At 41.2% G+C, this 23,973-nt stretch overlaps 2 protein-coding genes and 1 pseudogene across 2 annotated transcripts; 2 read left to right on the top strand and 1 right to left on the bottom strand.

The window, feature by feature from the left end:
• Positions 1-526: 526 nt before the first annotated feature.
• Positions 527-13,022, top strand: LOC148365827 (betaine--homocysteine S-methyltransferase 1-like). Its single transcript, XM_088336264.1, has 8 exons — positions 527-749; positions 6,216-6,348; positions 6,417-6,529; positions 7,923-8,114; positions 8,264-8,411; positions 8,525-8,707; positions 8,789-9,017; positions 10,689-13,022. Exons 1-8 carry the CDS (start codon positions 732-734, stop codon positions 10,879-10,881), a joined length of 1,209 nt encoding a protein of 402 aa, XP_088192390.1. The 5' UTR covers positions 527-731; the 3' UTR covers positions 10,882-13,022.
• LOC148365828 (U2 spliceosomal RNA) lies at positions 4,667-4,756 on the bottom strand (annotated as a pseudogene).
• Positions 13,023-15,643: 2,621 nt separating the features above from the next.
• On the top strand, positions 15,644-23,157 carry LOC148365826 (betaine--homocysteine S-methyltransferase 1-like). The gene is made up of 8 exons (XM_088336263.1): positions 15,644-15,810; positions 17,704-17,836; positions 18,637-18,749; positions 18,854-19,045; positions 19,126-19,273; positions 19,870-20,052; positions 20,954-21,182; positions 22,765-23,157. Exons 1-8 carry the CDS (start codon positions 15,706-15,708, stop codon positions 22,940-22,942), a joined length of 1,281 nt encoding a protein of 426 aa, XP_088192389.1. The 5' UTR covers positions 15,644-15,705; the 3' UTR covers positions 22,943-23,157.
• The last annotated feature ends 816 nt before the right edge of the window (positions 23,158-23,973 follow it).

Raw genomic sequence — 23,973 nt, 5'->3', positions numbered from 1 at the left:
AAACTCCTGACAATATCTTTGGTAAATTGCATAAAAAAAGGCAAAGGTTACATTTTATCTCCAAGCCATATGAACTCAAGAAACAAACCATGTTTTACCCGCATAGGCTCTATCAGAACCAACATCTTGGTTTATGCAATTGTTTTTTATGCACACATTTCAATAAATCATGGCTGCAGCACCGGGCCGTGCTGCTTGTGTCAGATAAATGCCAATTTTTCTACCTACGAGCATTAAAAAATACACGTCAGCGTGATACTTCATGTATTTTTGCTTGTTATTCAAATAACTATCATTTTTTCACAATTATGGGGTGCTAAATAATCCACTTTGCCTCTTTAGAGTGTATTTTCTAGCACGCTTATTAGCGTCATGCTAACGCATTAGAGTGACTGCAAAATTTTGCACACTTGTCTAAGGCTGTTAAAAATTGACAGACCTTTCGAATTGATAACCCTTTCAAAGAAAGCATTAAATAAGTAGTTGCAGTTAATGTTTAAAAGAAAAATGATTGATGCTACTGATGCTTACTGATATCTCTTTGTGAACTCCCTTGTGGGTGTCAACAGTTTTATATTACTTTATTAAACGGTGTGCCGTACTGTTTTGTAATAAGGCACCGGCGTTTATATAAAATCCTCCCATTATTCTTTGCGGGTTTATAAAGTGGGAAAGGATAACTCTTCGGCATTTGGAAAGGACAACTCTGGGTTCTTTGACTGGAAGAAGACATGGCACCTGTCAAGAAGGTCAGCAGGGATTTTGTTTTGTGATTATTTTTGTGTACACTACTGCGCTACATATCAAGTAATAGCCAATCCTAATATTTAGATTCTCTCTTTCAAACTGTTACAGTTAATGAAACATTGGATCCAGTTCTTGCATCTCGGTTGATTGCGTAAGACTGCAAGTCTGTGTCCTACTTGTAGAGTTCAATTCGTTGATGCCTTTTAGTGCGGCCGTCTGTTGCAACAGCTCTTAACCTAAAAGCGCCTTTTCATCATTGCACCTTTGGACCTGGTGCGTTAGCTTGTTTTCTGTCCTATAAGCACTCTAAGCATGAGATCTTAGCTTCGACGCATTGAAAAAAAACGCATGAGCTAGAAAAATAACAAAAATTAATATAGCCCATGCTACTCTACGAACTATTTGCCTACATTTTAACACTGTGGCTTTAAGTATGGTCCAGCATTATACTTTTTTTTCTCTTTGTGGCTTCACTGAGTAAAACAGCATGCACTACAAATACAAAACACTGCAGTGACATCTGGAAACATTTATGATGCCCTTCTAGTTGTAGTTATTGCCCTCATTATTTATGTAACACATAACAGGAGCAAAAAGGGAGGCTTGACTGTACTTGAATAACTGCAACGTACTCACGATATTTGAACTTTTTCACGCACAAACACAGTTCTCTGTCAGGAACCCACTCGGGATGTCGCGGAAGCATGGTGGAGAAACCCATGTTAGTACAGAAAGCAGAGGTTGTTTATTTGGGCTGGGCTGGTACACAGGAAGTCAGACAGCAAGGCCAGTGGTCCAGGATGCCAGGTGAGGAGTTGGTATTCCAGTGAGTCCAAATAAAGAGGGCAACAGTCCAAGAGCTTGTTGGGCAGTATTTGTGATCCAGAAGGACATGCAAGGGTTTGGTACAATTGAGTGTCAAAACGCTGGGACAAGACATAAAGGCAAGGAAGTAGCACAGAGCCAAGGGGAGAAGTGTTTACATAGTGAAGATGGAGAGTCATGATTGGAGGGTAATATGGACAAATTACAACAGCTACAGGAAGGAAATTAGCACCAGGAAGTGAGTGACCAAATAAGGTAAGGCCAAGCAAGAGAGACCAAGTGGGAGGAAGAGTGGGAAAGAGAGAAAGAACATACAGATCAACAGGACTGAGAGTGCTGATTGTGACATCCTCCATTTATACATTCGAGATTTATCCATTAAAAAAGATATACTTCTCTTTTCGTATCATTTGTGTCAAGGTCAGGTCGCTAATGTTCCTTTTAATGCTAATTACTGTGGAAACCACCAATGACATCAACACAAAAAGACACATCTGTGTTGCAATCTGGCACTATATTACACAGTATGCTTGCTCTAGCTCTGTCGTTAAAATATTTAGGGCTCACCCCTTCCTGTACGCTGCCCTGATTCACGCTTACTTTCAGCGCAGTAGTAAATATGTGTTTGTCTTTGTAATCCCCATATTGAATGGTCACATAGTTTGAAAGCATGTGACAAACAACTCGGAGCAGAAGTAACCGGTGCAGCTAAAAACAGCTTTTGGTCTGGGGTTTCCTCTCAAAGTTGGAGCCACATGTGCACTGGGTTTAAGATGTAAGAAATGAATGACATGATTTAGTTCTATTTAAGACTCTGGATTAAAATCCAGTGTGACTTGTACATAGACAAAATTGAGTTTTGTTCTTAAATTTGAGCATTTTAAGGACTTTTAATTATTTGTGCCCTGTTTCGTGAATTTACGGTACATTTGAAAATCACTCCAACCCAAATTTCTTCAAAAAAATTGATAGATTCATGGCCCGGGTCAATTCGACCTATCTTTCTGGGTTGTTATGTACGAAATAGATATTATTTACCAATTTCCTTGAAACAATTTTAAGTGTGTATTTGATACAATAAAGGCGAGGATTTTTTTATGCAAGATTTTTGCCCTTATAAACAAAATCACATAATTATTTGGACATTGTTTTGAATAAAAGACCATTTTCGGGGGGTTATTGTGTGCATGATGACCCAATTATGACAGATTAACCCATTTTAGAAGAGCTTATTAAAAAAGGCACATTCAAACAAAATACATTTTGGAGGGGTTTGATACGTTTAAAGTTTAGTAGACACTCAAAATAAGGACTGACGACATCAGTGGAATTTGAACTTGCAAGAAAACAAGGAGAAAAGCCAAACCTCAGATAAGATATTCCAACCTGTTTTAAAGGCCCTCCCCTGAGCCCTTTCTTTTTATTAAATCTTGAGTTAACAAAAGTAGATCTTTCTTAAAAAGCATGGAAATGAAAGAACAGCAACATTATTGGCCAATAGTGACAATAATGTAAACAGTTTATGTTACAAAAGTGAGCATTAATTGTCATAATAATGAACTGGCAATCTCCTTTGCAGGTGTCCAATACCAAAAACCAATAAACATATCAGGGTTGTTATGAGGAGACAAAGCTTCTCAGCCCGACTAAACAAATAAACCAATTTCGAGAGGGTGGTTGTTTGTAAATAACAAACCAAGGTCAATATAGTATTTTTTGTCTATGTTCCGACTAAGGGGCCGGTCACACAGACATTTGCGGCTGAATCACGGCTAAAATTTTGCGGGTTTTTTTTGCCCGTGGTTGCCCGGGATGAAAAATGCGCAAATTTGGCCAACCCGCCGTTCATCTGTGGTATGGCCGGAAAAAAGACGCCGGCGACTGTTCCGCTTCCTCATCGCGTCATTTCTGCGTCATTCTCTCGTGTGGACCACGGGTATAAAAGCTCCCGAGCCGGTGTTGTGCCCAAATCCGACTCCTACGCAACACATCCACCCCCCCCCCCCCCCCCCCCACCCCCTCGCGTGAACGCGCATTCTGCAGCGATCGCTTCTGTTGGAAGCGTGCATTGACGTTGGTGACTTTTTCATCCGCGTTGACAAACGCATTTTGTAGAATACGATCGCACTTTATTGTTTAAATAAACGCGTTACATAGACAAGGATCTCCCAATTGTTATAATTAGCTCGCATTATAGTTTTAATAGGCGTTTTATATAGAATACGATCGATTTCGTTGGAAGCGCAGCAGAATGCGCGTTCACGCAAGGGGGGGAGAATTTACGGTTCGATTACGTTCACAACAAAAACGGAATGGTTTAAGTTGTATTTCATTTCCAACAAATGCAAGACGAAGTGGTTTTAGTTTTATGTTCGCCATTACTTTCCCTAAAAGTGAGATGAAACGAGGTAAATGTGTTTGTAGTAACGAGGGTATGCAAATCTCAGCACCGGGCTGTAAAAATCATAATCGCACAAGACACAGTCCCGTGAAAATCAAGATTTCAAGCATTAGCATCATCTTTATTTTATTATCTTGAAAAGAAATGTCAAGAAATAAAATTGGATTAAGACGAGATCACTACGCTGACGGGGGGGGAGGGTTTAAGTGTTGTTGGTCTATCTTCTTTAATCACTATATATTATCGATCATTTCATAGCCTAGATGGTAAGGCGCCCGCCTTGAGACTGGGAGGTCGGTGGTTCGCGCCCCGGCCGAGTCATTCCTAAGACTTAAAAAGTGGTCGGCGGCGCCCTCTGTTGGCTGCGGCTGCATCGGCTCGCTACAACGGGTCAGGTGCAATCGACATTTCGTTCTGTGTACATTGTTACACAGAATGACAATACAAGGAAATTATTATTATTATTATTATTATAATACGCTACAAAGCTTAGGAGCCGGGATTCTTACTCTCGGCCAAAAGGGGTTTTGGGGTTTTTAAGGGTTATTGTTCTATCTTCGTTATTCATTATCCATTATCCGTTATCGGTCAGTTCATAATACGCTACAAAGCCTAAGAGCCGGGACACTTACTCTCAGCCAAAATGCCAAGCTAAGGTCCTAGCCCTAAAGCCCTGCTGCGATCATTGCGAATGCACCGTTCCCGGAGGTACTGCAATACCGGGCCGATGCGTGGAGTGGACAGAGCAAGCTCCTATTCCATCTCCGGATTGCAAAAATCAAAGATCATGGCTACTACACAGAGCAACTTTAAGGTGACTAAATAAATAGTAGACAATCTTAGAACTACAGAACCACCTTCATGATCATGGTATCTCCCCTGCCAAGTTAAGGTTCTAGCAATAAGGCCAAGTTAAGGTCTTGACTTTAAAGCCTTGTTGCGACCACTGCGAATGCACCGAAAGATTTATTCGAAATGAAGAGAAACTACGCTGACGGGGATCCATGTTCACCCCCTTGACGTCACGAGCACAACTGATGCTCGGCATTCGCGCTGTTTATACGCGGAGAAAGGCGTTTGACTGTCACACGCGTAACACGCTAATTTCACGTAATAACACCGCGATACAGGCGCAAAACATGCTATTACCATGCTCCACCCACGATTACCCGCTGAAATTTCCCGTCCTACCCATGTGTAAGCACGCCCTGGCCGCGGCCAGAGCACGTCGTTTGCGCGTCATTTCCGCGTCATTTCCTCGTGTTGACCGCGTGTGCGGCACGCGGTTTAACACGTGCTCAAACTTTTGAGCAGCTCAAAAGTTTTGAACGCGGCCAACCACGTGAATATTTCCGACCGCGAGTAAAGCACTGCTCTATCTCGTCTATATGGCGGTCTCCAAACGTCCAACAGCGCTCAACAGCAGCTGCTTCACGGCCAGAAAATTATGGCCGTGGTTCAGCCTCGGTGCGCTCGTGAAAGGCTGTGTGCCCGCGCTCAGTAAATTTGAGCAGTGCCAAATAATTTCGCGCTGCCACCTGCGCGCGAATTTTCGACTGCGTGTTAAGCACCGCTGTATCTCGTCTGAATGGCGATCTTAGTGCGTCCAATGGCGTCCGCCTCAAAGGCAGAAATTTCTGGCCGTGATTCAGCCGCAAATGTCTGTGTGACCGGCCCCTAAGGTTCAATTGAATTTGAACTTACTAGAATTCAAATTACTAAAATAGAATAGAATTGTCTTTATTTGTCATCGATATCAACGAGGCAAAACATTGTATGCAAACTGATTAGACATGGCCCACGAGGGTAAACATGTAATAAAGACTTCAAAAATTGGCAACAAATATTTACAATGTAGTGCTAAGAGAATGGCCCAAGTTATAATATTAGTGCAAAGAAAGAATAGTGCATAATAACAAGTGCAATGAGCAATAGTGCAATAACATTAGCAGCAGCAAAAATTCCCAAGTAAGTCGCAAGTTTAATATTTTCACAGTTTTGCGCGTTTGTTTAGTGTGGTGATGGCCCTGGGCAAGAAACTGTCTCTGAGCCTCATAGTCCTTGTATTAATGGATTTGTAAAGCCTACCAGAGGGAAACAGGTCAAACGTCAACATGTGGTGGCCTAGGTGAGAAGAGTCTCTATTTTATTTTTAGGGCGACCTTAGAATAGGGAGTATGCAAATACCGTTAGAATTGATAATAACCCACAATGACCAAAATGTATGTTTGTGTTTACTCAGGGCATCATTGAGCGTCTGAACCTGGGTGAGGTGGTCATCGGTGACGGCGGCTTTGTGGTTGCATTAGAAAAGAGGGGCTACGTCAAAGCCGGGCCATGGACCCCCGAAGCCACCGTGACGCATCCTGAAGCCGGTGAGGTTCTGCCGAAAGCAAGCTTTCAAGGTCACACAGACGCATAAAACTCTACAAAATGCTCTCAGTTAGGCAGCTCCACAGAGAGTTCTTGAGAGCTGGATCTGATGTCATGCAGACCTTCACCTTCTACTCCAGTGATGACAAACTGGAGAACAGAGGCCAGAGCCTACATTTGACGGTGGGTGGCAGCATGAAAATGATTCTAACAACTGTGGGGTCAAAAGTAAGCTAGATTGGGGGTAAACTGAAAGCCCTGGGTCCAAAAGATCCTGAGCATATGTTGTTTTTATTTTGGCCAACCCATTTGGTTGAGCATTTGCCCTGACGCAGTACTCTGATGGTATCCTTCTAGTTACAGATTAGCGTATATATCCGTTTAGTAGCCAGCCTCCTAAAACATCTTGAAAATAGCCCCCCCAAAAAAAGAGAATAAAATGGGTACACAAACCTGTAAAAGCAGTGCATCCTTCATATTCCTTGGCTCTTGCAATCTTCAGCGCTTGCAAAAGAACACAGTGGAGACAATCTATATCCATTTTGTCTTTTGTCTTCAAACCACTCGAACGTCTCCTTCTCCATTTCTGGGTACTACTAAAGGCGTTTTATTTTATTTTTTCTCAAGCCAGGCATGGTGTATTGCAAAAATAATTTAAAATATAAAGAGATCAAAATTCAGCACATGTTTAAGGTAAATTCTGTGTTTACATTTGCCTCGATCATTTTCAGATGGTTTCTTGTTCCTATGTAAGGCACACACCCTTCTACTCTCACTGCCTACCACTCGCTAATAGTTGAACAAAAATAAATAAGTGCATATAAACAGAACCCCTGATTTGATTATTTTATTTTATAGTTGTAAATTCAGTGTGGATGCGAAATTATATCGCGGGGAAAATATCTCTATGATGGGAAATTATATATGCTAAAACTATTTGCTTAAGACAGCACCACCATAACTATTCAGTTGTACTTTATATGTATTTACGCCCGGTATTCCTTGCGGATCGAGGGTTGTATATAACCATGTGAGTGATGAAGCAGTGTTCAGCAATCAGAAAACATTGTAATCTATTTTATGCATTTAATGAAATGTGGAATAACATTGAAACAGCAGTAGACTAGAGTAGGAGCACCAGAACACAGTTTGGTTTAAATTAATGGACCAACTCAAAGAAATCAAAGAACTAGTGTCAATCTTCAGTCCCTACAGTGGTCTCGGCAGAGATAACTCAACCACCTGAAGTCACTCCACCGCAACCCTTGTTGTTGACAACGTGCTGCATTTGTTGGCCTGGATAAGAATGGGTGCAACCAGGCTGTACGAAGACACACCGCAGGAAATGGTGCCATACGACCCTAGTGATTAAGGGAACCACCGTACTTATTACCAACAAAAGTAATTACGTTCCAGGAATGCCTTCCTTTGTAACGCAGTTGTCCCTAACCTGGTTGGGCCAAGATTTTTTAAATTTTTTTAAAGTCTTCGGTCAAAAGAATAAAAGCAACCATATTTAAAAGTGGCCCAGTCAAGCCGCGCAGTCATGTGACCAGTGTATCCTTCTACATTTTAGGGGGTCCAAATCAATGAAGCCGCTTGTGATCTGGCCCGAGAGGTGGCCAACGAGGGTGATGCCCTGGTGGCCGGAGGTGTCTCTCAGACGCCGTCCTACCTGAGCTGCAAAAGCGAGGTTGACGTGAAGGCCATCTTCCAAAAGCAACTGGAGGTGTTCACAAGGAAGAATGTGGACTTCCTGATTGCTGAGGTAAAAAATGATGAGGCCAAACTAAACTAGAGTGTCAAAGGTTAATCTAATCAACGTTTAGTTGCAACGTTTATACAATGTTTGCAATGTTTCAGAAAATGTATGGCAATAAGAAAAATAACACAGAGTATCTCCTGCTCCATGTGCAGTACTTTGATCATGTGGAGGAGGCCATGTGGGCTGTTGAGGTGCTGAAGACCAGTGGAAAGCCGGTGGCGGCAACATTGTGCGTGGGACCCGAGGGCGACATGGAAGGCGTCCCGCCTGGTGAATGCGCCGTCAGGCTGGTCAAGGCCGGTACGCAGTTCTTCGTGTCCTATTGAAACCTACAGATGTATACTGTGGACAAACCTGGGAAATTTGAGGACAACATGAACAGGAATTGTTATTGGTGTTTTGACATACTGTAGGTGCCCAAATTGTTGGTGTAAATTGCAACTTCGACCCTGAGACTTGTGTTAAAACCGTTAAGATGATGAAGGAGGGGGTGGAAAAGGCTGGCCTGAAGGCTCACTACATGGTCCAGCCTCTGGCGTTCCACACCCCGGACTGTAACTGCCACGGCTTCATCGACCTACCGGAATTCCCGTTTGGTAAAACTCACACAATAATGTACTGTATGTTCCAAATTGTCAAATTGCCTCGTACCTTAAGCAATGATTTTCTACTTTCAGCTATGGAGCCCCGAACCCTGACCCGCTGGGATGTACACAAGTACGCGAGAGAAGCGTACAATGCCGGCATCCGTTTTATTGGCGGCTGCTGCGGATTTGAGCCATACCACATCCGGGCCGTGGCAGAGGAACTGGCGGCTGAGAGGGGGTTTTGGCCTTTGGCATCGGACAAGCACGGCATGTGGGGCGCTGGTCTGGAAATGCACACGAAACCTTGGGTCAGAGCCAGGTGATGCATCTTTCAGTGTTTTTATCGGAGTTTGAAGTCACTTGTTACAGTAACTACTGTACATATTTGTGTATAATGCACACTCGTGTATAACGCACACCCCTTATTTTCTAATAGAAATGTGTACAAAATATTCTTAAACTATTTTCAGCTTAAACTTCGCGGTTGGATGCAACGGGAATTGAACCCGGGTTGCAACGGTGAGAGCACCGAATTCTAATCACTGGATCGTCAATGGTACGGATTACTTCATTATCACACAAATTTTAGTCGGTGCCAGGAACGAATGTGTGTTTCACATGTTACAATGACAAATGTGTCACTTACTTGCTTTGAATAGAATAGAATGAGGGTTGTGTGTGGATAAGGAACCCTATTCAAAGCAAGTAAGTGACACATTTATTTTCATTGTAACAGAATTAACAAATGTTACTGGTACCGTGACCTAAGGCACTGTGATAATGAGATAAAATGCCTTTTCGTAAGTCATCTATATCACTGGTGGTCCAGTGGTTAAAGTCTGGCCCCCCCACTACCGGGTCAGTGTTTTGCAATAATCCGGTAAAAACACGTGTTTAAGCACCCAAATTTTAAGTTATTTTTTTGTTTGAAAAGAATGTGTTACACAAATGAATACGGTAGTTACTTTATCCAAAAAGTATTTTAGTTACCCCCCAGATCACTGAAACTGGAATGTAGGCAGCCCTTAAAGTAACCACCGAGTTACGAATTACCGTTTATACCCGCGTAGAAGCTGAGCTCCTACAACTGCTTAAAATTAGCCACGTAGTAAAATAAATAGAAGAAAATGTGCACACCGACCCGTGGAAACAGTGAACCCTTTTCATATTTCTTGGCTTGTGCAATCTTGAGAGCTTGCAAACGAACACTCAGCTGAGAAACTCCTTATCAATTTTGTCTCTGGGCATCAAATCACTCCCAGATCTCTTTCAACAGTTCTGGGTCCAAGACATTTGATTTTTTTCTCCAGGCATGTTCTATTGCGAAAATAATGTGACACGTGAAAAGACAAACATTCAGGAGACTTTTGCCGTAAATTCTGTACTCAAGTTTGTCCCATTATTTTCCCGTCAGTTTGTTGTTCTTGTATAAACCGAGCTTCCTCCCCAGGCGCTTTCTAGCATCCTTTACTGGTGACACACATCCAAATATGCACGTATAAGCTGACCCATTTATTTCGCTATTTTTTTTAGATATTTTAAATGTGGCTTGGATGTGAATACATACGTTATGGAGAATATCTGCATGAGGAGAAATTCAGAGTCTTTGTACTCTGTGCTGGAGACGATACCACAGAAACCGTATTCAGTTTTACTTTGTAGGTGAATATAAACATGTCAGAACAAGGGTTGAATGTGACAATATAAGTGGTGCAGTTTTTTCTTCTTTCTTTTCTTTTCTCACTTTTTATATTGTATTTTTTTATTTTTCTCTTTTTTCTTTTTTATATTATACCCTTTTTTATTTTCTTAATTTTTGAAATTAAAAATAATGTTGTGGTGTGGTGACTTTAAGTCTCCAGTTGTTTGTAGACATCCTCGTGCTTTTTAACACTCCTTTTCGGTAGCACTGCACTTTAGAGCAACATCTAATACTCAAATAATACACTGTGTCCCTTTGAGGATATGTACCTTGAATTTTTCTCGTCAGGGCCTGTCGTGACCACTGGGAGAAACTCTTACCTGCAACCGGCCGCCCAAAATGTCCTTCCATGTCTACTCCCGATCATTGGGGTATGTCGAGGGGACACGCTGATCTCATGCAGACCAAGGAGGCCACCAGCGATCAAGAAATAAAGCGTCTGATGGAACTGCGGGAGCAAATCGGGAAACCAAAAAAATAAGACAAATGACAACAGAAAAACAAGAAAAGGATGGTGCAACAGAGCTTGAAACAGATTCTTGATAAACAATATATGTATCTTAAAACATTAAACTCGAACATGGCATTTTAAGTGTGGCAACTTGGTATTATCTTTGCAAACGTCACATTGGATGTTTTGTTTTAGCGATTGAAAAGGATTAGATTATTGCCGGCCCCTTTTCTTGTAAAACTGCAGAAAGACCAACCGCTTACTGATGATAAACGACATAAATATGAAATATCAACAACAACAATAGGGTTGCTTCTCATCTACATTGAATCTGGACTCCGGATCTTTAACACGAATTTCTCAAAATTGGTGGACACTAGGGGTGTGCGCTACTTCTAGTATCGGTATCCTATCCAAGTAAAAACAGGGTAGTATCGATCAGTGGCTACTCATCCGATATCGGTACTTTTTGCGGCAAACTCTCTAAAAGCAGAAATGTAACGACAATACGAATACTTTATGACAACGTAAAAAAGACAACTAAACTTGCTTACATTGCACAATATTTTAACTAGCATTGCAAATAACGTGTACACAGAATGTGATCCTATTTAAAAGTTGTAATGTATGAGTAATCCTACGACCAACTGAAAAACCTTTTTGTAGTAATAGTGAAAATGGAAAGATAACAATCCCAGGACAAGGGTATAACCAATCCAAGTACTTAGTATGACTAATATCCACATTTGAATTGATTTGTCCACACTTATTCAAACTGAACCAGTGTAAAAAATATATAAATATCTATATTATAAGTGTCTCCGAACAAAAGTCAAGAGAGAATAACCAAAAAATTCCACAACGTAACGTGGATACATATACATGAAATTGTCAAAAGTGTCACAACCAGAACAGGCAGTAGACTCAAACACGTAACGTTTGACACAAAGCTTTAATGAGGAATCAGGGAAGTCAGGCGGGGGGGGAAACAAAACGACAGCGATCCGGTGCTCGCTGGGCAGGAGAAGCAGAAAGCCGTCGAGATCGGAGCGTGGTTGGAGGACGGAAACAAGTCGGGCAGCCGGGACGGGAGATCGGAGCGTGGTCGGAGGACGGAATCAAGTCAGGTAACTGGAGACGATCGGGAAGCCAGGGACGGACAGGCAGGAAACAGAACAGGACGGAACATGCAGGAGCTTGATTCAAAAAGTTCTTGCCTTGCATGTGTGGAGGTTTGCTGACGGACTGACAAGGAGTGAATGAGAGTGATGTGTTTGAATAGGAGGGTAACCAATCAGGAAACGAGCAGCAGCTGGGGCTAGACGAGTGGGAACAAGTGAGGGCAATTGGAAATTCATGACAAAAATGAACTCTAATTTACCTTCTATTGCACAATATTTTGAAACTAAGCCTGGGTAAGTGCAAATAGTGTAACCAATAAAATGTAAAAAGCTTGTAATATATAAGTAAAATAAGAACAATAAAATAGTATAATTTATTGCTTACAAGCAACATTATTTTAGTGATAGTTAAAACAGAAAGATTCCCTACAATCGCTGTCTATTTCAGAGCTACATGTTTTGTTCAAAGGCTTCGCCATTTTGAAAGTCTTGTGTTTCATCAATGACGTCAAAGCTCTTCCGCAAACAATCCCCTGGCGCATAGAATATTTGTCAACATGTTTGTATGATTGTCTGGAGGAATACTGCACCTTCTGTGCCTAATTGTTTTGGGCCGCCACTTCCTATCGTGTGTCTTGGGTAAGTACAGCACCCATCCATCTCCAGGCCATTTTTTTTTTGAAGGGTTGGATTATCTCAGCCACATGAAATATATAGTACTTTTTCCATGGTTACCAGTGGCAGGAGAAGCCTCCTGATCTAACTGAGATACAGCACCTTCATCATCTGGTCACAGTTGTTGTCAGTGTGAAGCATCCTTTTATTCCTCAGACATCAACCGGACCTCGGTAGTCACTTGTAATGACCCCAGAGAGTTCGACCACTGCAGTCAATCGCAGTGCACTTTGCTCCCAAAGACTTCTGATACGTGTGTGATGATACTGATACCAGATCCTAAATCAATGGGGATTTTTTTCTTTTGAGTTGGTCTGTTTTGTTTCCATTCAGAGTTTTTGTAAAATAAAAACAATATTTGTGGTGATAAAATTACCTCCTTTGCTTTTGTGACATATTAAAGGCTCTTTCTCCAGTAAAGGACTTTTCATCTGTATATATTTGCATATATATTTGCATATATATATATATATATATATATATATATATATATATATATATATATATATATATATATATATATATATATATATATATATATATATATATATATATATATATATATATATATATATATATATATATTCAAAATTATTCCTGTATTTATTTTGATTGTTTGAGCCTTATTTTTATGCATTTTTCCCAGAAAGTCATTCTATTCTGCTGGTCTAGAGCAACATTAAAAATTAACACCTTCTGTTACGTTCTGATGTGAAAACTGTTGCCCAAAAAATCGGCGAGGTATTTTTTTGGTTCTGTTGACTCAGCAGCTTTCCCAAAAAGACATTCTACTCTCTCAGGCGGCATTAGCTCAGAGGGTAAAGCGCTCGTCTTGGGATCAAGAGGTCGCATGTTCAATTCCCGGCTCCTCCTTGTTACATGTCCAAGTGTCCCTGGGCAAGACACTAATGCCCCCAATAGCATGGCTTATGCAGCTATCGGTTACTTAGTGTGTGAAAGGGAAAAGTGTGAAGCACATTGTAAAGCGTTTTGGGAGGTCTTCATTGACTTGAAAAGCGCTATCTAAAGCAGACCATTTAACAAGGGTGGTCAGGATCACAATAATTCACAATAAATTCGGTAGATGACCTTGCCAAAAAGGGAGATGTTCTAATGGTACACAGCCGTTCGAGTTTCATGTTATCTTCGTTGGAAAGTGCATGACAGCAACAATGGTCCCCTCATCCTTTTCTTTTCCTTTCCTGCCTGGCTGATGGTGAAATGAGGAAGAAGGACCAGCAGCTGGATCTGAACCATGTCAACGTCTGCTTCGACCAGGCGGCGAGATAGGAAGCTGCGTTGTTGCTGTCATGTATTTTGCACATCTTTTTACATCTTACCTACGTTTTTCTCATCAATGTTTTGTGTATTGTTACTAGAGGTACGATCTTGGGCCCGGGGCCGGTTCAGGCTTAAAATGTCAATCATTACATCAGGCCGGTACAGGCTTCTCTCGCTCAGTATTTTTTCCCTTGGTAGATGATCTGCACACTTACTTTAACTCAAGTAATTATTTGGATGAATGCTTTTTACTTCTACTTCAGTAATGTTTTTCTGAAGTAACAATACTTTTACTTGAGTGACACACTTCAGCGCTGCAGTTTGGCACCGAGATAAGCACTAAGCGCCCAAGTTATATTATTGAGATAACTTTAACATAAAGAACATGCTCATTAAATTATTAGTTAAACTCTAAATCAGTAATTCTAAAGAAATTTTTATCTACGGTGTCACGGTAATAGATGCACCGCTTCCTCTTTCCACCTCTATGTGCCTTACGTCAGACGTCATTTACGCTTCTCGCCAAAATCTTACAAGCTTTACAAAATTTCTGCCTTTTGGCCATTTATTTCACAATTTGCATCTTGCAATCTGCAGAATATGATTTTCTTTTCAGTGCCATTTCGCTTAATTTGATTTTCTGCAATTCGACGAAATGCGCACTTTGCCGACAAAGTGTTGTTTTCAGGTGCTGTTTATATTCTTACAACAATTGCCTCATCTTGGGGCCCGCTAACTATTAATCAAGACGTCCTTCACTAGTGCTGGGAAGTCTGGTCACATGCTTGCCTCCCCTTGTATACTCCCTATAACTCATTGTTCTTTTATGTTACAAAAGTTTTACTTTTGTTACTGTTCAGTCATTGTGCTCGCACGCCATCTAGCGACCAGCATGATATTGCTCATTTAATCATGTTATTTTGTTTAAACTAATCAGATTTGTATTATGTATACATGTAATCTTGTTTAAGCCAATCAGATGTGTTGTTTTACGCCTGTGTTTTTAATATATGGGCTGGTGGGTGTCTTTTCTCCCTGAGCCGATCTTGGAAGCTGATCTAGGGGAAAGCTCAGGTCGGATGTGTCTCCGATGAAAGGGCTACCCAAAATCAGTCTCTGACTCAGAGTGTGTTTCTTTCTTTAGATTGATACAATCTCAAGTTTTAACCTTGACACTATGTTTACAATTAATTATGGCTTTCTTTAGGCAAAGCACGATAAAACAGAATCAGTCAGTAGTATTGATGGACAAAATATAGTTAACATCATATGATTCCGATATTTTTTGGCCAGCAGAGAAGGCCTTGCAGGCTCTCACGGCCCACAGCTGCATCGTAATAACAACAGATTGTTGATTTACTTTTTATGTAACCTTCAAACCTGTTTGTTTTTATCCAACAAACGCAAGGTTTGAACATTATCAAGATCAGCCCATTCCAGAGTGTAAAATTACACAAGACAACACAAACATTACAGGTTTAATCATTTCCCCTGGAGTGTAAAGTTCTACAAGAATGCTCTCCGTATTACCATTTTTCACTAAATGCCTTCATTCGTTCTGAGATAATTCAGTCACTATCAATTTTAGTCTTATCAAGGGGTCTTGTCAGCATCTCCGGCACTTAAACCGAGACACAAAACAAACCAACAAGTGTAAATTAATCAGGAACAAACTTGTCAACATTCATTTATCCCAAAAGGTAAAGGGGGCAGCTGTTGCATAACTTAAGCTTTGCCAATCAGAGTGTCTGTTGCCTAGACCCCTCCCCTGTTTGTGATGGATTTAAGGACGAGCTCTCGTCTGTTAAAATGTCTCTTTCAGCCTGTCAAAGTCTGTGCAGTCAGAGGTCCACGTAGTACTGGGAATATGGCACCAGCAAAGGTAAGTGATCGGAAGTACGTGGCTAAAATTACTCAGAGACAATCGTCACCTTCCGAGTGTCCTTAGACAAGAGACAGCCTTGCAATGTATGAGTCCTTTACTTTTTACCTCAATATTCAGATTGCAAATGAAAATGTATTCCAAAGTTGATGTATTGAAATGTACAATTAAAAACAAACGTGACACAAACACTTAAATTGAGGGATGTCAAACTCTGTTTGGCTCTGGGGCCTGATCCGTTTTTAGTGTTCTCTTTTATTGATGTTAATTATGTTTGTGAACTGTGACTCAATGCTAAATCCATTCCACCCCAGTCATCCTGGAAGGAGGATTACCACTTGCGAGGCCCCTTCTCAAGGTTTCTTTTTTCCTCATGCTGAGGTTTTGAGTTTTTACTTGCCCACATGTTGGTTTAAGATCAGGCGATGGTGTAATTGTAATCCTGTGCAGTCCTTTGAGACATTTTTGTGATTAAGGGCTATACAAATCAATGTGACTTGACTTGAATCAGTAAAAGAATGTAAACTAAACATTTTTAACTGACAGTTTTGGAGTATTATGCTTAATCGTTGAGCATTACCCTACATCTCATAATCATGGATGACAAGGGATTTTGTCTAAGCATAATACATTTAAAAAACTAAAAAAAATGACTGCATAGGTTACAATTACACCATCCCTTGATCTTAAACCAAAATGCTGGCAAGAAAAAACTGTGCAGTCCATTGAGAAATGTTATGATCATGTTTGGCATTGAATGCGTTAACTGATTTATTTTAGCAGTTGAGGGAATGCAGTTTTACACCCGAACCAAGTCACAGCGCAATGCAAACTTAAGTGGGAGCTATGAAGTGTTTTTTGCCTTAATTATCATACAGGTATAAATAATCAAAAAAGGAAACCAAATAAAGATATTACGAATGCATGGGAAATAAAATTTGTCGACCTCAGATCAAACTACCAGGCTCGGCCAACTAAAGCAGAGAGTATATCCATTTCTGCCCTGTAGCAGCCAGAGGGAGCATTTGGTTTGCATTTATTTTAAAAATTGGAACTTTTGATAGAAACTACAGAGAGACTTACTTCATTTTTTGCCATACCCGTGAATTTATGGTGGGTAGGGTTAATTCATCCAACAGGCCGGGTCATGCCCGCGGGCCGTATGTTTGATATGGCTACGTTGATTCAACCAAAAGATAAAAATTAAGTGCAGTATTTTGCAGACTGTTTTTTGTTAATATTGTTTAGGGTCAAAGATTCCAATGGTTTTCAAGTGTTTAAGTTAGAGCCGATTGAAGATACTGTACAGTATTCAAATTTAACTACTCATTATTTGCATAGTTCTGATTTTACTGTTGAAAGATCTTGAAATAAGCAATAATCCTCATTAAAAGTTATTTTAATACTTGTTTTTAAAACAAAACTTACTGAATTTAATGTCAACAGAACAGTAACATGTAACTTGGAAAGCAGATTATGGGATTATATTTTTATCGTGCACTTTGAAAAGGATCATATGATGGTTGGAAAATAGTTAAAGGGACTGTGTGTATTATTTGATCGCTAGATGTCACTTTCACTGATGTATTGCAACCCAAAATGAGTGCTAAAGAGGCACAAGGGAGAATACAAACTACAGACTCAAAGTGACTTAAAGGCACCATTGCAAAATAAATGCGAGTTTCTCGATCTACGAGTTTCTTAAAAATGTATGTTTATATGATGTTCTTGTATTTTGCTCATTATTGACTAGTTTTTTTTTGTTTTGTTTTTTGCAAAACTATTATGTATTGAGTTAAGGGGCTCTTGTGTATATTTTTGTATGTTTTTGTGTGCATTTTTCTTTCTTTAATTACCATTTGACATCCATTTTTGACGTTTCACCCCTTGCAGGGAATTTTGGAGCGTCTCAACGCTGGGGAGGTGGTAATCGGCGATGGTGGCTTTGTGTTCGCCCTGGAAAAAAGGGGCTACGTGAAGGCGGGTCCCTGGACCCCTGAGGCAGCTGTTGAGCACCCCGAAGCAGGTGAGACACTAGCCAGTCAAAAAGAAACTGCTCAACAGCCAATTCTATTGAAAAAATATGTTTCTTATGTTTTGGAGCATGTCTGTTAAGGAGTGTGGTCAATTCAATCATCGTCTCTCTTACTCTCTCGACCACACTCTCTCTTCCTCCCTTTGTCTCTCTTTGTCTCTCTCTGTACAGTAATTGTCTCTCTTGGCCTCTGTGTTTGTCATTGTCTCTCCATCTGTCTTTCTCTGTCTCTCCGTGTCTGTTTCTGTGTCTCTGCGTCTCTCTTTTTGTCTTTGTCTCTCTCTTGTTCTCTCTGTTTCTCTCTTATTAAAGTGATGGGATTTTTTCATAACATCATCTGCCACCTTCTTTGTTCGTGTCACCTAAGAAAGTAGAATATTGAAAACTGGCATTCATTTCAAGCAACTTTACAGGGGACAAAGCACGTGTTTTTTTTCCAAGGAAATTCTATGTAACACTAGTAGTAATGGTTATGGACCCACCGTACTTAGTTTTCTGAAGTGCAAGCACGTATTAAATTAAACCAGTGGTGGGCCGTGTCTTCAGTAGGCTGAAATAATCCAACCTTGAATAGCTTTTATAAACTTTACTGCAGCTAAAACTGCAACACATATAAAAAAAGCATGAATAATAACCTCATAAAAATGCAGATTTATTTTAGGACATAGCCATGTTTTACTCACCAAATATTCTTTTTAAGCACAAAATCCATTCCCTTGATAGTTCACCCCATATTGTTGTATTTCTGGTTTTTAGTACTGAGCATCCTCAAATTGCAATTGTCTCTCCAGTGCGCCAGCTCCACCGTGAGTTCTTGAGGGCAGGAGCCAATGTGATGCAGACCTTCACTTTCTACGCCAGTGATGACAAGCTGGAGAACAGAGGCAACAAGCTCGCAGCCACCGTACGTTATGTCTGACCAATGCAGTATGGCGCCAGGTGGGGGCCTGATGGAGACACATTTTAGAGACGCCAGCCTCATTAGGGGAATCTTTTTTTATCTCAAAGGGTGCCCAGATCAACGAGGCCGCTTGTGATCTGGCCCGTCAAGTGGCCAACGAGGGCGACGCCCTTGTGGCGGGAGGTGTGTCTCAGACGCCGTCCTACCTGAGCTGCAAGAGCGAGGCCGACGTCAAAGCCATCTTCAAGAGGCAACTGGATGTCTTCATGAAGAAGAATGTGGACTTCCTGATTGCTGAGGTAGATGCTGATCTTGTGTTGCACACTTGCACACTGTAGACTTCCCAGTGTGTCCATTGAGCTTTGCTTTCGCCCTGCAGTACTTTGAGCACGTGGAGGAGGCCGTGTGGGCGGTGGAGGTGCTGAAGGGGACAGGGAAACCCGTGGCTGCCTCGCTTTGCATCGGGCCACAGGGCGACATGCACGGTGTCTCACCGGGAGAGTGTGCAGTCAGGCTGGTCAAGGCAGGTTCGTCAACTTTTACTTCACATACATTTTTTTTCAGGCCTGATTTCTTTGGAGCTTCAATATTATGGTGGGACTATTTAAGGCAAAGATGGGCAACACATTCCTCTAGGACTGATGATCTGATTGAATGGTTGTTTAAAATAAAATAAAACAATAAATAAGACATTGCTACAGTTACCCAGTCCTTGAGTAGTTTTTTCACCAAGTACTTTTGTACTTGTTCTCAAGTAATTATTTGGATGACTCGTTTTTACTTCTACTTGGGTCTCATTTTTCTGAAGTAACAGTACTTTTACTTGAGTAAAATTTTGGCTACTCTCCCCACCTCTGATTATTTGACAACTAGATGTTGCTGAATAGTGTGGTGTCCGGGTCAGTAACTGCTCTGCAGCCAAATGTGATTCTTTGGTGCTCCCTGGTAGTGCCAGGGCCTTTTTTATTTAAATGTTTGATAACTGAAAATATTATGGGTTCTGTTGGATAAAAAATATCACATAAAAATTCTCAATTTTTTCCAATCGATACTCACGGATTGAAATTTAAATTTATTAGAGTTTGACACCCCTGTCACACACCAGTGTTGTCTTTTTGCACAGGTGCCCAAATTGTAGGTGTTAACTGCCACTTTGACCCACTAACCTGCGTGGAGGCAGTCAAGATGATGAAAGTGGCTGTGGAGAAGGCCGGCCTGAAGGCCCACTACATGGTGCAGCCTCTGGCCTACCACACTCCCGACTGCAACTGCCAGGGATTCATCGACCTGCCAGAATTCCCCTTTGGTAACTACACGTCACACAGATGCAACCACCAGCCAACCTGTACACAGTGTACATTTTCTATTAATGTATTATTTCCACTTTTAATTGCTAGTTAATACATCTACATCCAGGCAACCCGAGTAGGGTGGCCATACTGGATGGGTGTAAGTTCATCTTATTTTTTTGGGGATTGACATTTGAAATATGGTGACCAAAGCCTTAGTTTTGCTGTCATTCCAGGTTAAACTACTAAAACAAACGTTCACTGATGTACAAACAAGAGAAAGCTGGTGGTGTAGGGGTTAGAGTTCAAATAAGGCAATATCTGTGACTCATTTCAGCCAGCGAACTATCATCAGCAAGGTGTTTTAGCATACCCGGCCCATCCCCTTGGGTCCCAATGTGTTAATTAAAAGCCTATCTCTGCACTTCACTCCCCGGGTAAGGTTGTACTTTTTTGGTCAGGCACAATATTTGTGCCTAAAGTTTATGGCCTGCGCCAACTGCCTCCAAAGGGCACATTGTAAGTGGGGTTCTGGCATCCACCTACCTGGTAAGAGTAAAATCTCTTGCAGTTTAAATGCACCTTCTTTGTGATGGGCTCAGAGGTCTTTGAAAAGAGACACTGTAGAACACACAGCATTGTGATGACCAAAGATTGCACTAGGCACTAAAATTATTAATTCATTGTCTTAATGGTCGGATTTAAGAAGCTTTAATTGCTGCACTAACTTGGTTCACCACTAGATAGTAGTTAACAATGCCTACTAAACTGTCACTAATTAAGGACATTTGCGTATGCTTCAATGTCGAATCTAGTGACCAAAACATGATTTGAGGCTTTTTTAAATAAACTATAACACCCAAAAAGAATGCACTTTATGAATTGAGGCCATTTGCAATTTATAAAATCCTTGCCCAGGTCTGGAGCCCCGGATCTTGACCCGCTGGGACATGCACAAGTACGCAAGGGAGGCCTACAATGCTGGCATCCGTTTCATCGGCGGTTGCTGCGGATTTGAGCCCTACCACATTAGGGCCGTGGCAGAGGAACTGGCAATGGAGAGGGGGATCATTCCACCTGGTTCAGAGAAACACGGCATGTGGGGTGCCGGTCTGGAGATGCACACCAAACCCTGGGTTAGGGCCAGGTAATAAGGGGCCTATATTACTGTGATACATCTGTGTACAATTGAAGAGTGCATGGGCCGCTATGCTTTACTGAACTAGGTATTGTGTCATTTTGGTGATTGGGAGTTTTGGCCCCAAAAGGTTTTGTAGGAGCCAAAATGTACGGTTTTCCTTGATTGTTATTCTTGTTTAATGTTAATTTAGAGGTGTATAAAGGTAGCAAGGCTGGTGTTATTTTTTAGGTATCCAAACCGCAAGAGCCAAGGGTTTTGACGGCCACACTATGCTTTTGACCATTAGCTTAATGTAGCATAGCTTAGCGTGCAATCAACAACACATATGCTTTTTGGGTACCACAGTGTTTTTATTTCTATCACCCCTAATATATTCACATACCGGTACTGTTTTGGAAAATAAGATTATTGTGATTAAGTGTGGGTGTGTCAAAAAGCTCCACATAATATTCCCAGACGATGTCCTTGTTTTACAAAAACAGGTTCAAAATCGGAACAGCGACATCTAGTGGACAAATATGGAACACTGCCCCTTTAAAAAACAGCGGAAAGTTTTTTTTTCAGCACGTTTTTGTGGAAAACTCCATTTGGTCGTACCTCACCCGGACCCTGGTTTCAGCGGCCCCCAACTCAATGGTGTTTGAGACCCCTGATTTAGATAGATAGATACCGTGGAAAGAAAGTCTATCTAGATTAGGAGGTAAATCGGGTCTTAAAATTTCAGCCCGGCCTGCCCAAACCAGCCCGAGCCCGACCAATTAACGATCTGAGAGACCGGGACTGAGGTAAACCCGAAGATGCGCTTCGGCTGAAGTATGCCCGGCGCCGAGGTGCTGCACCAAAGTGTGTTACTCAGGTAAAAGTACTGTTACTTCAGAATAATATTACCCAAGTAGAAGTAAGGGCGGCACGGCGGATGAGTGCTAAGCACGTCCGCGGCACACTTCTGTGATCATGGGATCGAATCCTCTTGTGCGGAGTTTGCATGTTCTCCCCGTGCTTGCGTGGGTTTCCTTTGGGCACTCCGGTTTCCACCCACATTCTAAAAACATGAAGGTCAGGTTAATTGGCCAGTCCAAATCGTCCCTAGATGTGAATGAGCGAGTGAATTGTCTGTCTCTGTGCGCCCTGCGACTCGCTGGCAACCAGTTCAGGGTGTCCACTGCCTCAAGATGACTGGGATGGGCTCCAACACCCCCACAACCCTAATGAGGATAAGCGGTGCAGATAATGGATGGATGGATTGAAGTAGAAGTAAAAAGTAGTTATCCAAATAATATTTGATCAAAAGTAGGTGCATACTGTGTAGACCCTCCACAAAAAAAAGTGGGAGAGAAGATTTCCTGCCTGGGCCCAGGATTTTACAGATAGACAGACATACATTTAGAAAAATAGATGAACACCTTTTCAATATAAATCTGTCACGTTTGCCTAATCTCAATTAAACTTTCCTGTGCTGCCTTATAGTGGCCAGCAGTGCAATTAATCAACCAGCTTCAGTGCCGAACTGAATCATGACAGTCCCACAATAAATCAAATACGTCTCTTATATAAAGCTCAGAGTACTATTGTCTTTTGTGTGATTTAGAGCTCGCCGGGATTACTGGGAGAACCTGAAGCCGTCTTCTGGTCGTCCACTGTGCCCTTCCATGTCCAAACCAGACAGCTGGGGTGTCACCAAAGGCAGTTCTGAGCTCATGCAGCAGAGAGAAGCTACCTCCAAGCAACAACTCAAGGAGCTGTTTGATCGCTCGAAGAGCCACTGATTTCAACTGGAGCCACTCAGACCTGCGTAAATAGCCAGGACTCGAAACTGGCACTGCTGTGTCGTGAGCATCTGTCGATAGCAAGAGACTGCAAAAGTCAATGTGAAACCGCAGTGGTTGTTCAAATTTGGATCTAACACCCCCGTTAAGATCATACTTTTTACTTTCCATGACGCTGGCCCACTTTGTAAAATAAAGGGACCTAATAAAGTGAATATCTGTCTTCACTGTAGCTATAGGATGCATACATAAAATATACACTAATACTGAAGGCCAATGAAAGGAGTGACTGAGATGAATGAATGAACATGATACAAATAGAACAAGAAGTCAAAAAAACAAACAAACAAAAAAAACAGTGCTAACATGTATGTCCGAAAAGGAATAGGAAGAAAACATATACACATTTAATCCGACCCCCAGGCTTCTTTAATAATTGTGTTTTACAGCTAAATCTTTTGTGTTTTTACATGTAAAAGAACACCTCATGAATGTACTTATTTACATTGGTTCTGTGGACGCCCGGTGTTATGCCGAGAAATGCATCCCTGCCGAGATTTGCATCTACTCAAATCATTCGTATTAAAACTGTTATGCACTCTACCATAAAGCTTATTTCAGCATAATAAGCTTCATGGTAGAGTGCATAACAGTTCTCAAAAGTGATTTATATATGGTGTGCATTACTGTTCGATTACATCCACAACAAATACAAAGACAAGATGGTTTAAGTTGTATTACATTCCCAACAAATGCAAGACAAAGTGGGTTTGGTTATATGTTCGCCATTAATTTCCCGAAAAGTGATATAAAAGTGAGATAAAACGAGGTAAAAGTGCTTATAGTAGCTAGGGGGTGCAAATCTCGGCAGGGATGCATTTCTCGGCACAACACCGGTCGCTTCATCATCATCATCATCATCATAAATATTATGACCATGCCTATTTTCACCGTCATCATTATCATCATTGCTGTTAAATACAATTTCAGCATAATATATAATGAGAGTGTTTATTATAATACTATATATT

Source organism: Urocampus carinirostris, chromosome 5, assembly GCF_059441175.1.
Source record: "Urocampus carinirostris isolate Australia breed hairy pipefish chromosome 5, RoL_Ucar_1.0, whole genome shotgun sequence".
Taxonomy (NCBI): domain Eukaryota; kingdom Metazoa; phylum Chordata; class Actinopteri; order Syngnathiformes; family Syngnathidae; genus Urocampus; species Urocampus carinirostris.
Note: the sequence above shows the minus strand (reverse complement) of the source record. Positions and strands in the feature narration are given on the sequence as shown.